Consider the following 13,109-nt stretch of genomic DNA (forward strand, 5'->3'; position numbering starts at 1 on the left):
AGCAAAGGAATGGAAGAACGTATTGTATATACAGAAAAGGCCTTGTAGATTGAATTAGCCGGTCACAAACTGAAGCCAGGGTCACCACATGGCAATTTTCAAGCAAATACTCTCCATTGTCCATTACACATACTCAAGAATTTGACCTTTTATAGCACTATTCATTCTCCAGGCATCTCAATGGTCTTTGCAAAAGTAAAAACACAACCACAGGCGCCGCAGAGGCCTTATAAATGGCGTGCAGAAAATTTTATGTTCTGCTCACAGGAAGATATCAGGCCGGGGCCGAAGTGGTCACAGCCTCAGGGACCTAACCTGAGAAACACCTGAGAAACAAAGTCCTCAAACTGGATTTTTTCTTTTCCTGTATATTTTATTACAAGATATTGAATATAGTTTCCTGTGCTATAAAGTAAGTCCTTGCTGTTTATCTGTTTTATATATAGTAGTGTGTATCTGCTAATCTCAAACTCCTAATTCCACCCCCCTTCCCCTTTCGTAACCACAAGTATGTTTACTTAGCCATAAAAAAGAATGAAACAATGCCATTGGCAGCAACATGGATGGACCTAGAGAGTATCATACTAAATGAAGTAACTCATTCAGAGAAAGATGAATATCGTATATCACTTATACATGGGATCTAAAATATGACACAAATGAACTAATTTACATAACAAAAAACTGGCTTTAAAAAAACTAATTTATTTTATTTATTTATTTTTGGCTGCATTGGGTCTTCATTGCTGTGTGCTGGCTTTCTCCAGTTGTGGCAAGCGGGGGCTGCTCTTCGTTGCGGTGCGCAGGCTTCTCATTGTGGCGGCTTCTCTTGTTGCGGAGCACGGGCTCTAGGCACGCAGGCTTAGTAGTTGTGGCTCGTGTTCTCTAGAGCGCAGGCTCAGTAGTTGTGGCGCACGGGCTTAGTTGCTCCGCGGCATGTGGGATCTTCCCGGACCAGAGCTCGAACCCGTGTCCCCTGCATTGGCAGGCAGATTCTTAACCACTGTGCCAGCAGGGAAGCCCAAAAAACTGGGTTTTTAAAAGGGCTTTTGGATGTCACCATTTCCCGCAAAGTACAAACACGAAAGAGTTGATGATTATCTTCAATACCAAGTGACTCAACCCCGGTGCTATCTGGGCATAGATAAAGGGACTTAGCACAGCGACCACAGTTTTGTCCTCTGTCTTTGTGGCTTTCCACAGATAGCTCAGGTGAGGCAACTAAACTGGAGATAAATTTCTCCTTTGGAAAGGTTACCACAATTAAACCCCTTCAGTATGTGAACACCACAGCCACTGGTCTGCAGAGACCTGATTAGTCACATTTTTGAGAAGGACTAACTTGGACACGAAGACCTTTCTCTTCAAAGAATTTTTAATGGAGTCAACAGCTCCCCTTTGGAATTCACCTACCCTCTGACTGAGACCAAACTAGTCTGGTGAGGGACAGATGGAGCTAGTTGCGAGCACATCATTTTTAGCCTCAAATAACATTATCTGGGTCAGGAAGCTGTGTAACAACAAAAACTTCTCCCTCTAGTAAACAGCTGGACAGACTACATAGCTCACCTTTTGTAAGTACATCAGAGAAATGCTATAAGCAGTGCAGAATACTTTCCCAATTTGAAACAGAACGGGAATCAGAGATATCAACCTATATGTCACTTAATTCGGGGCAATTTTGTGCTACAAATGGAAATGTTCCTGTAAACTAAAAATTGTCTACTTGAAAGACAGCTGGCATCATGATCACTTTCGGTCTCTGAAGTGAAGATGCACTCGTATTGATGGCCTGGAGGTGGCCACGTGGCATCGAGACCCACCTATTTGTGAATAAGGCAATTAGCCCTAACACAGCTTGATGAATTTTCACAAAATTACCCATATATGTAACCAGCAGCCAGATCAAGAAATGAAATGGTCCATCTTCCCAGATGCCCTTCTTGTGGCCGCTTCTCAGTCACTACCATCCCCAGTACTGTCCTTCGAGGATTATGTCCCTTCCCCAACTCTTAGTGGGTGTGGTAGAATTTCTAGTAGACTAAACTGATGTTCCCCATACCAGCATATAGTTTTGGCTCCACAAGGAAAATAAAGAAACCTGAGTTGAGGTCACAGTACCACTACAGATGGCAGTTTTTGAAAAAGAGGGGATGTGGAAGAAGCTTGAAGCTCTTCTATTCTCTTTCTACTGGAAGCTTAGCTAGGGCTAAACCCGGGTTCTCCTGATTCCCAGTGGAGAACTTTTCCTTTTGCATCGCTGATCAGATCACCACTCACTTCGGTGTTATGTGTCTTATTTAACCAGGAGGTTTTAACCAGGTTCATGAAACTATTTCTACGGCTCAGACAATCCATTAAAGGTTACTGAAAAGCAGGCTTCCCTGGTGGCTCAGTGGTTGAGAGTCCCCCTGTCGATGCAGGGGACACGGGTTCGGGCCCCGGTCCGGGAGGATCCCACATGCCGCGGAGCGGCTGGGCCAGTGAGCCATGGCCGCTGAGCCTGCGCGTCCGGAGCCTGTGCTCCGCAACGGGAGAGGCCACAACAGTGAGAGGCCCGCGTACCGCAAAAAAAAGGTTACTGAAAAGAAACATTGTTTCTTTAAGTTTCTTGACTGAAAGAAACATTCCAAGTGACTATGATTACTAGATATCGAGGCATTAAGGGAAGGAAGAAAAGAATTAAAAGGGAAGAGGACAAAATTAGCATTATATTAATAAACAATACATTCTTATCTTGTCACTGCTTTGAAATATCTTATTTAAAGGACTACTTTTTATTCCTAACTAAAAGAAGGCCATCCATCAGTAATACTTCAAATGTCAACTGGGAGTACGTATGGGCAAACCCTGGAGAGATGTGCTTCTTTGCTCACTGCTGGTGACACATATCTGACTTAGGAGGCAGTGTGACAGGGCAGAAAGAGAGAAAAATGCACTGTGGAGTACTGGGTTTGAGTTCACGGGCTGCCACTCACCAACTGGATGATTCTGAACAAGTTATTACAGGCATATCTTGCTTTATTGTGCTTCGCAGATACTGCTTTTTTTTTTTTTTTTTTTAACAAATCGAAGGTTTGTGGAACTATGCATTGTCAGATGATGGTTAGCATTTTTTAGCAATAAAGTATCTCTTAACTAAGGCATGCGTGTTGTTTTTTAGACATAATGCTATTGCATACTTAATAGACTACAGTATGGTGTAAACATAACTTTTATATGTACCGGGAAACCAAAAAATTTGTGTGACTCACTTTATGGTAATATTCGCTTTATTGTGGTGGCCTGGAACTGAATCCACAATATCTCTGAACCCATGTAATCCGTAATGTCTCCGCAAAAGGTACAAACTTCCAGTTATAAGATAAATAAATTCTGGGGATGAAATGTGCAGGACGGTGACTGTAGTTAACAATACCACATTGCAGGTTTGAAAGTTGCTAAGAGAACAGATCTTAAAGGTTCTCACAAGAAAAAAAATTTGTAACAATGTGAGGTGGTGGATGTTAACTAGACTTATTGCAGTGATCATTCTGAAAGATATGTATATCAAATCATTACGTTGTACATCTTAAACGAATACAATGTTATATGTCAATTATATCTCAATAAAACTGGAAAAAGGGTATTAAATCTCTCTGAACCTCCATTTAGTCACCTGTAAATTGAGCATAATTCCTATGTCTCAATGGGTTGTTTTCAAAATTAAATGAGATGACACAGATCCCGGGCCTGACAATTTAGCAGGTCCTTGATAACTATTAACTTCCTCCTCTGTACAGGACGAATCTGTTTAATCAAAAAGGAGCTTAAGCCACAAAATGATACACACCAAACAGCACCCAGTGTTCTACTGTTTATCCATGACTTAGTCTGAATTTTAAAAGAATCTGCTGTGTTTGAAAAAGGATTGAAGAAAACACTTTGCTGTAATCCAGGAAAGCTTGGTATGTCTCTCTCTCGAGATATGAGTCGGGAAGTCTTAACATAAACAAAGGTGACATGCACATCTTTTAAACCCACTGCCTGAGAGAGGTCATTCCTATCTGGGCAGCTGCACGGCAGGCCAAGAGTTAGTCACTGGTGGTACTCTAATGCAAGGCACCGTGAATTTAGATTTCAGAAAAGTGTATATGACATGGTACAACTTGTATTAGAGTGATGGGCAGAACAGAGAGAGGAAAATGGATCAAGAATTGGCCTGGGGACAAGGCAGACCATTCTAAATGTGCCTTTTTATTTAACATCAAACCTGATTGGCATATCAAGTCTTGAACTAAATTTTGCCCATGTTCTTCTTGTTTGGATGTTATGAACAATAACAGCAAAAAGAGTTTCTTTTTTTAAAGGGAATTTAGCAAATAATGGGTGAAGGGATTTACAAATACAATTGCTGATATGTTTTACATTGTCTGACTCTAAGCTCCATCTGAAACAACAAACAGATGCATCGGTGACTCCAAACACAGTGAAAGAGTTCCACGGAGACCTGCATTTTCCTTCACACCCGCTCTGCTTGTGTTTTTGTCTTAATACAGAGCAAACATACTGTGACTTCAAAATCATAATAAAACAGAATTGAAGCTCCACACTGCTTAAAAGCAGTGCTGAGACGTAAACCCTTCTCTTAATAGCCTTTGCTTCGGAAAGACGACGGGAAAACACAACAGCTGCAGGTACATGGCGATGGGTCCACTCCTTATACAGAACTGCCCTCGTGCCCTGAAAAACACCTGACCTCAGAATCTCTCCTCTATTAGTGTAAATCTTTTACAAAGTGAGACAACTATAAATTAGACAAAGTACATTAAATTACACAGAGTCTGTAATTTTATCTCCCCCATAATAGGACATCTCTTTTATTTCTTTTGTACAATCACCACCAGCCACGGCACTAGCCAGGGTGCACTCAGTCATCTATTCACGGCCTTCAGGTTATTTTGTCCTCACATCCCTCCAGCAGACGATGACAGCAGCTTTTAACTCATTGTTTTATTAAGGATTCCTGGTGTTACCTCCGCCTAAGACATTCACAGCAAGTAAAAATGTTAGGTCTTGGCTCGTGAGCATTTTTTGGTTCACAGGAAAGTCAGTCTAGAAATAGTGGCAACAACCGGGTCCAGGACACCGCGAAGCTCTGTGTTTATTCTGTTTCTCTGGGATGGTGGCAGCTGTGTGTCTTAGAGACCATCTGCCGAAGGCAAATGCCTAGTTAACAGTGCTATTCTCAATTTTTCCATGATCCGTGGTGCTACCACCTCTCCCCATTTTGCTCTCTCCCACACCGCTTGCTTCGTGCTCCACAGGCCTGAAACACAATCACAACCCACTGTGAGCATCGCTTTGGCCTGGAGCTGCCAGGCCTTCAACGATACTCTCACGTGGTACACTCCCCTGCCCCGTGGTCTCACTCCAAAGGCGAATGGGAGAGAATTTCATCCCACTGATAGAGGTATATAAATATATACCAATATATATTGTTGAATTAATGCTGTGGGTTTTCAGCATTTGCAAGGGCTTTCTTGGATTGTAACTAGGCACATTAAACCTCATTAATTATGGTCTCCACTAGTTGGGACTCTGAGATCATTCTCCAGGCTGACATTTATCTTTACATGATGTGTGGCAAGAAGTTTGCTAAGTAAATAAAGAATGGAAATAATTTTTTAATGGTGACATTTAAATTACCCAAGAGAAGATGTCTAAGGATGCTGACGCTTTTATTTATATACTAACAAATGATTTTCTGCCTAGTCACTAAAGCCAGCTATCTCCTTCCTGGCTTCCCCATTTCTGCACAGCCACCATAGGTCCCTACTTCAACCTGCTGATAACAAAGCTAACCAAACTAGTCAACTAGCCCATTTCCTGCCTGTCCTATCCCCGTCCTCCTTTTCTCGAATCCAGGCCCTCATTGACAATGCTGTCGTAGTACTAGAGCATCTGCCTCGGACAACTCGTTCTTGCCAGATCGCCAATGATTCAGAAATCTGCTGTCCACTTGGTCTTCCGAAATCTTCTATAGGAATTTATGATTCTTATACCCTAGAACCTTAAGATCTTTAACTGTGGCTTCAAAATTTCTTTGTTCCCAGCACTGCATTTAGCAGAGTCCTGGAACAGACGTAGGTTCACCATATCTATCTAAGACCCCTGGGGCCTGATGTATTTTGGGATTCATACTTTTTCTGATTTCAGATGATAATATGGTGCGTAAGATATTATTTTATGTAACACTCCGATGGGCCTTCGTAATCAAGCACATTGATATTTCTGCAACAAAAATGTATGGATTTCATCGTTGGCATAATACATAAAGGCTATAAATAGCCTCCCATTAGGTTTTGCCACCAAATAACTTATTCAAAAAATTATGGATTTCAGATTTGTGGGTAAAGGATTGGGGAGCTTGAGCAGGTAGTACACAATGGCCATGTATCACGGTCCAGACGTCAAACACATGTTTTCTTGAAAAGTCTCCGTACTTCAATCTTTTGTTAGTTCAGATTGGTCTTCTCCACAGTTCGTCCAAATTATCAAGGTTTTCCTTGCAAAATATATCTTCGGATTACGAGAACTTTGTGATCACCAGATTGTCCTTACCGCTTTTAATTTTTCTAATTTTAACTCCATTTCTAAAGCATTTTTACCTTGCTTGCTTTAAATAGGCCCTTTTTAGTTGTCTCTTTTGGCAAAATTTAAATATAGTCATTTTGCCTATCCTCTGCCTAAAGAAAGGCTTTTTCAAGAACAGAGACTGATTACCCCTCAAGAATGGTGGATTTACATTAAAAAAAAAATCCCGGTTATGCTGACTTCTCCCCCCAAAATAAGAGTTAACTTTTTAAGGGTGAGTTTATCTAATTTGTAATAAAAGTCTGTGAAGCGCATCATAGCAAGTTCCCCACCCGACAACACAACACACATAGTTAAACATATTACTTTTTGAGGGCGAGCTGTAACTTGACCAGTAAACCCTTCTTAAAATATAGCCAAGCCGTACATTAAGCCAGCAATGCAGGGTTTGTATATACATCACGAGATGCTTGGCTGTATGGGTCACAGCATTCTGACAGGCAATTACGAGGCAGTTATTTTGACATTAGAAAGTCACAATCCATCAACTTAACAGCAGGGTGATAATTTGGGGAACAGGGAGATGGTTATTCAAAAAGACACTGTGGGAAGTAAACAGCAGTTCCAATAGCCCCTGTTTGAGAATGAAGGCATCAACTAACCAGAATTTCTTTCCACCTCTGGAACCAGGTATTATGTAACGTGTTTTTGTGTAAGCATGTTATTTATGGGGTTTGAATAGAAAAGCCCTGCCAGGCTAACAAGGACTCTTTGGAGATGAGAAGAAATGGATCTGCCATCACAAGACTAAAGAACGACAAAGAGTGGCCTCTTCCCCACTGTTCGTCACGGACCACTTCCAACGACCTGTGACATCCACAAGCCAGTATCTCAGAAGATGCTCCTTGAGTCTTTCTGAATCGCAAAACACTCAGCTCTGCAGCCGTTTGCATCTGTGACATGGGCTCCTTGCGTGTGAGGGGGACACTGGACTTTATTCTTGCAGGAATTCCTGGCCAACAACCCTGCTGTGAGCCCCTCGTGCACACATGTGGCCTTGGTCTCTCCTGGACACATGAACGGGTGTGGAGGCCACCAGGAGCTTCTGAAATTCTCTTAGTGACTGGGAGCTGAAAGCTTCCTGGCAGCTGGACTGGTGGTACTGGGGTGGGGGAGGGGTGGGAAGGGAGGAGGGACTCCAGGGCAGGGGTTCTCAAACGTTCTCATTTCATGACAACTCTGAGATGCACATGTTAAGTCCTGAGGGATGGCCATGCTGTTGGTAAGGGGACAGCAGGCACATCTTTCTTTCTGCTCGGGAAGGGAGCAATGAAAAAGGAAGCGTGGATAGGAAATTGTGCATTGAGGCCGAGGTGGCAAAAGGAAGTGGTAGATGGATCTATGCGGATCCTCTCAGAACAGAGGTGATATCTGGGTGGCAAGACTGTCGTAACAAGCTGTGTTGCTGCCATGGAAACCGAAGTGCTCTTTGTGGTGGCCCACACCCCCCCCCAGGGTCACGATCTTCCCGGTCTGCGACTAGCGGTCTTGCCACCGCCCTCCTGCATCTTCCTGGCTGCCTGCCTAAAATACTGACAACATGGAAAGCAAATTATTTCCAGGTTGTACTTCGCTATTTCAAAGGAATTCACTCTGCGAGTGAAACATCAGCCGATAAAGAACAATAAGCCCCCGCAGCGGAGAGCTTTCTTACTGTCTGCTTTTTCTTTTAACAAACTTTTGTGGCTATTTAAATTCTCTCTCTTCTCAAAAGCCTAGCTTCAGATGAGTAACTTCAGCCTATAAACTGAACCAACAGTACCTGAGAATCCACGCATTCCAGAAAAGTAATTTTTAAGCAACCATTAGTAGAAGCAAAATCGACAATGTTTCCATACCTGGAGCTGATATTCTTCCGTGAAGCACAGATTCACTGGGCAGCAGGTCTTTTGAGTTGGAGGTGAATGGTGATTGTCTAAAGGTATCTTCTGAAAAGAAAGGGCTGGGGGTGGGGAAGGAGGAGGGAAGTTTAGTAAATCAAAGTTATTTAAGATACCCAGAGCATCTGGCCCCAAATATATACGTATACACAAACAACATGTGGGTCAACGTATTTTTAAAATGCTGTTTAGAGACTATAAGATTGTGCTTAAAATGGAGAAAGAGAGACTACATTACATCAGACAAGTGCCATCTGCACGTTCTGCCCATTGGTTGTATACTTAAGGTGAACAGATGAAACAACATCTTTGATACATTGTTAAACCCACTGGCAGGACAGCTGAGCAGTAAATTTTACTTTTGCACTGTATGATCTGGGAGTGAGTTGCGCCTGAATGAAGACCAAGCACATGTGTCAGATCAGAAAAGCCTGTTTTGGAGGTCTTTCCAGAGTGGTGACAGATTTGCCCCAGCTCGCCCACACTGTGTCACCTGACCCCTCAGGGACCAATGGCACCCCTCCGAAGGGCAGATGGCTGGAGTCAGGGTCCGCCGAGCCGATGGAGACAACTCGCTGGTCCCCACAGGAACTGAGTCTGCATCCTACAACTGTCTTGGTTTGGAAGGAGTTAAAGCCAGCTAATGGGGCTGCCAGAAGGGACCCCGGGGAGCACTTTCATTTTTCAAGAAGCTGAGGCTTTGACTTGAGTGATTCTAAGCTCCCCTAGTGACTCAGTGAGAACTAGACACCAGACACCCAGGCAGGGTTTTCCCCTTATACCACAGCCATAGTGAACACAAACACTTAGGCTGCTTTTAATCAGCGGATTTTAACCCAGTCATAGCCTCCATCTCCCATGCCTCTGAAGAAAACTATATTGCGATCACGTGTGAGAATACTGGAATACACAACAGAGTCCAACATGGAGCACGGGAAGCCCTATTACTGTACAACAGAGCAAATTTCACTCGGTGCACAGGTGGTGGAAGGTTCATAGGCGCCAGCAGTGCAGCCCAGAGCTAGCAGGAAGCCACCAGCACGCTGAGGCTGGAGAGACAAAAGGCAGAGGTAAATGGAGCCCAGGGAACTGAGGTCACCTGGTGGAAGCTGCAGGCAAGGTGAGCCTGCCCAGCAGGGAGCTGGGACCACAGAGGTGCAGCCGTAGCAGGAGGCAGACAGGGAGGGCAGGGAGGGAGGGAAATACCCGGGCAGGGAGGGAGGGAAATACCCCGCCTCTTTCTTAAGCCCCACCCCCACCACATCAAAGGCTCTGATTGGCTGAACCTTCCCGGAAGTCAGAGACGTACAGCCTGCCGGATCGGCTCCTGCAAAACTGCAGACGGGGGAAGGAACAGATCTGGGGTCACGCAAAACTAGGACTCCCATGACTGGTGCTGCTTTTCTAAACATGCCAAGAGGCTACCGGTTACTGTTATTAAATATTAAAAAGGAAAGATTACGATAAAAATGGAAGACATATCCATCTTTTAAAAATAAAACACACAGTTAACAGTATAGTTTCACATGACTCAGGCTAGATTTGATGCAACTTTGTGTGGCATGCTTTCTGGTTTTTTCTTCGTATTGTTTCTGATAATAAAATTTTAATCATTACCCTTTCCTCAGACTGTTTTATCTCTTTTTTTTTCACACACACACTGTATTTTATTTTTACAAGAGATAAATAAACTGACACCAAGCATTGTAAATGGATGACCACAACAGAAGCAACAATGATTGCAATTACCAAACACGAAACACACCCATACTATGTCATAATATTGACATTCAGTCCAGTAATCCTCCACTGTAACAGCTCCTTTACTTTGCAGTGAAAACTGATTTGTATATTTTTTGCCTCTGAGTCCTTGTGGGATTTTTTTTTTATTCAAACAGAAAGTCACAAAAATTATAATCATCTTCATCAGTTCACTCAGTCCCATGTGATTAATTTTTTTTTATGTTGATCTTTTGTTAGCGCTTTTATGAATTCATCAGTTTTCCATTAGAGTTTTGAAAATGTGTGGCATGCTTTTTATTTGTATCTTAAACATAAAACAACTTAAACAGGCTTAAAAAGTGAACTGGCTATAGGATAGTCAGTGATGGGGAGTGGGGAGACACGTTGTTTTGTGCCAAACAAGTCAAAACCTGCAAGTGATACAAAACTCGTGAAAGGATAAGGCAAGGCAGCATGGAGGCTAAGAGAGTGCACTTGAGAGTGGGCAGTTCCAGGTCCAAACTCCAGCTCCACCACTTACGGCTGTGTGACCTTGCACAAATCGCTTAACTTTTCTGAGCCTTCATTTCTTGTCTATAAAGTGGGACGTTAATAGCATCTATACCCACTCTAGGAGGACTGAGTAAGGTGGTTCATGGAACGTGCTTTTCACAGTGTCTGGCAACCAGTAAGTGCTCGATCAGCGTAAGCTGTTTTTATCTGTATCTCTGTCTAGCTCAAAAGGAAGCATAAATTAATCAACCTTTCCTCACGAGTCGACAAAAAGAATAGAGTTTCCTTGCATAAAATGCATGAAGGAAAGGTCACTCTGATATTGAAGGGTCCGTTGACCGCTGGAGAGATTCGGTTAATTTCTAACTCTTCCACAAAGAAAACTGTTTAGAATCAAAGAACTTCTAAGGAGGTAGAGCCCTTGGAGGATTGTTGGTCAGACCCAGAGCATGAGATTTCTCGAATCCCACCTCCTTAGTTCTGAAGCTTCTATACAAGGTGACAATGACATCCTCATGTTTGAGTGGACAGTTCACATGGGAACCACCACCGGCTGGCCCAAGGGCACAGGGTAAACGTCAGGCAATGGGCCTTCGGTTACCCTGGAATGACGCTAGAATCTGAGAGTTCAGGAAGCTCATGGAACTGTTTGGTCTGAAATGTGGAGACTTCCTTTGGGGACACCCAGATCCCCTAGAGAGGCCCCCTAAGGTATCTAGGAATATCACCCTTCTTGCCACAGAGAAAGGTGTGCACTGCCCTCCTTCCCTCAGTTTCGCAGTAACCATTTAGTGAGTGCTTGGGCATGCTAGGCACTGGGAACATAACGTCAGCAAAACTGGCTACGGCTGCAAATGTTAAGAGGACTCAAAGACCTGCGTGGCTACCACGACTAGACTAACGCGGTGGAAGAGAGGGGAGCGGGGTCGCAGCGCGGGCCTGGCCAGGAGCGGCTTTCCTGCAGAAGCCACAGCTGAGCTGAGACCTGAATGGAGAGCAGGGTTGTCAGGGTTCCCAGTGTCTGGGGGAAGTGTCCCCTGCACAGTGAGAGGACACAGCCAGTCTGCGGAGCTGGATGAGGCTGGAATGCCGGGCAGGGTGGGCACACCGAGTTCAGGGATCCCGGCTTTGCCCTAACAGTCCTGGAAAGCCCGGCGGTGTGTTCAGTAAGGCAGGGACGCAGTATGATTTCAGTTTCAGGAAGCTCTGCCCGGTGGGTTGGAGAACCCAAGGCAGGTGGCCAGAGCAGCAGTCCATATGGGACATGGTGACTCTGGTGGCCAACACTGCAAAGCGGCAGCGACACAGGCAGATTGAAAAATAGTTTAAGAAATAGGGCAGGTAAAGACCACAGGTACATTTCCAACCAACCCGAAGGTTTCCAGGTGAACCAGGCAGAGGCGGCCACGCTACGTGCTGGGAAGAGCACCCTAGGTTTTGCTAGCTCTGCATCGTCACGTGTTCTCTTCAACAGGTTTTCACGCACATGCGGAGTGAAGCCCTATAACCATCTAGCCGCTCAGAAGAAACGGAGGCAATCGCTGAAGGAAACAACATTGCAAATAATTTTCTACCCTGGAGGCCAGCTTTCTCCTGTATAGAAAAGAAAAGATTTCTCCTGAAGAAGTGGAGAATTAGAAGGGAATCAGGCTGGATGCTAGAAAAGCACAAAAGGACTGGCAATGTTAGGGGCAAAGAGTCAATGGAGAAACTTTGACAAGTCAAAGCAGCTTAAGACTGGTGTAAGGTCTTATCTATAAAGAGAAGATACTACGTTAACAGAGCGTGTCTCAGACCTGACACCCCGCTGCGATGCTCCGCATTCGGATCCATTCACGCTGGGAAGTGAGAGTGCAGTGGTTTAGCACTGAGTTTGGAGTCAGAAGGATCTGAGTCTGAATTCCATATTGGCCAGTTAATGGTGAAGTGATCTTTGTCAACAACCTCCCTAGCCTGTTTCATCATTGGAAAAAAGCTTTTAAAATACCATCTTTAAAATAAATAAATAAATAAAATACCATCTTTATAGGGGAGCTGTAAAGGGTTAAATAAGATATTTCATGTTAAAGTTCTTAGTACATCATACATGCTCAATAAAAATGGCAACAAACACGTGTATTGCTTACTAAGTATCTGGCACTGCTCTAAAGGGCTTTGTGTATATTAACTCCATTGGATCCTCACAAGGACCCTCTATAGGGTGTCGACAATTACTATTATCATCCATACGTTACAGATGAAGAGACTCAGGTACAGAGAAGGTAAGTAGTTGTCCATGCCCGTGGGCTGAGACAGGATTTGAACCCAGGCATGTTGGCATTGCATTTTGTACCCTTGCCCATTAAGCTAAGCTACACT

General features: G+C 43.8%; 1 protein-coding gene across 3 annotated transcripts in view; it reads right to left on the reverse strand.

The window, feature by feature from the left end:
- ZNF827 (zinc finger protein 827) overlaps window positions 1–13,109 on the reverse strand; it is a 178,900-nt gene that overhangs the window by 54,276 nt on the left and 111,515 nt on the right. For all 3 annotated transcript variants that reach the window (XM_029235163.1, XM_029235161.1, XM_029235162.1), the window contains one exon: window positions 8,475–8,578. In XM_029235163.1, coding sequence (XP_029090996.1) covers window positions 8,475–8,578 — 104 coding nt within the window. The remainder of the gene's footprint in view (window positions 1–8,474; window positions 8,579–13,109) is intronic.

The sequence above is a fragment of the Monodon monoceros genome, unplaced genomic scaffold (genome assembly GCF_005190385.1).
Source record: "Monodon monoceros isolate NGI ecotype Baffin Bay Population unplaced genomic scaffold, NGI_Narwhal_1 Super_Scaffold_20, whole genome shotgun sequence".
Taxonomy (NCBI): Eukaryota; Metazoa; Chordata; class Mammalia; order Artiodactyla; family Monodontidae; genus Monodon; species Monodon monoceros.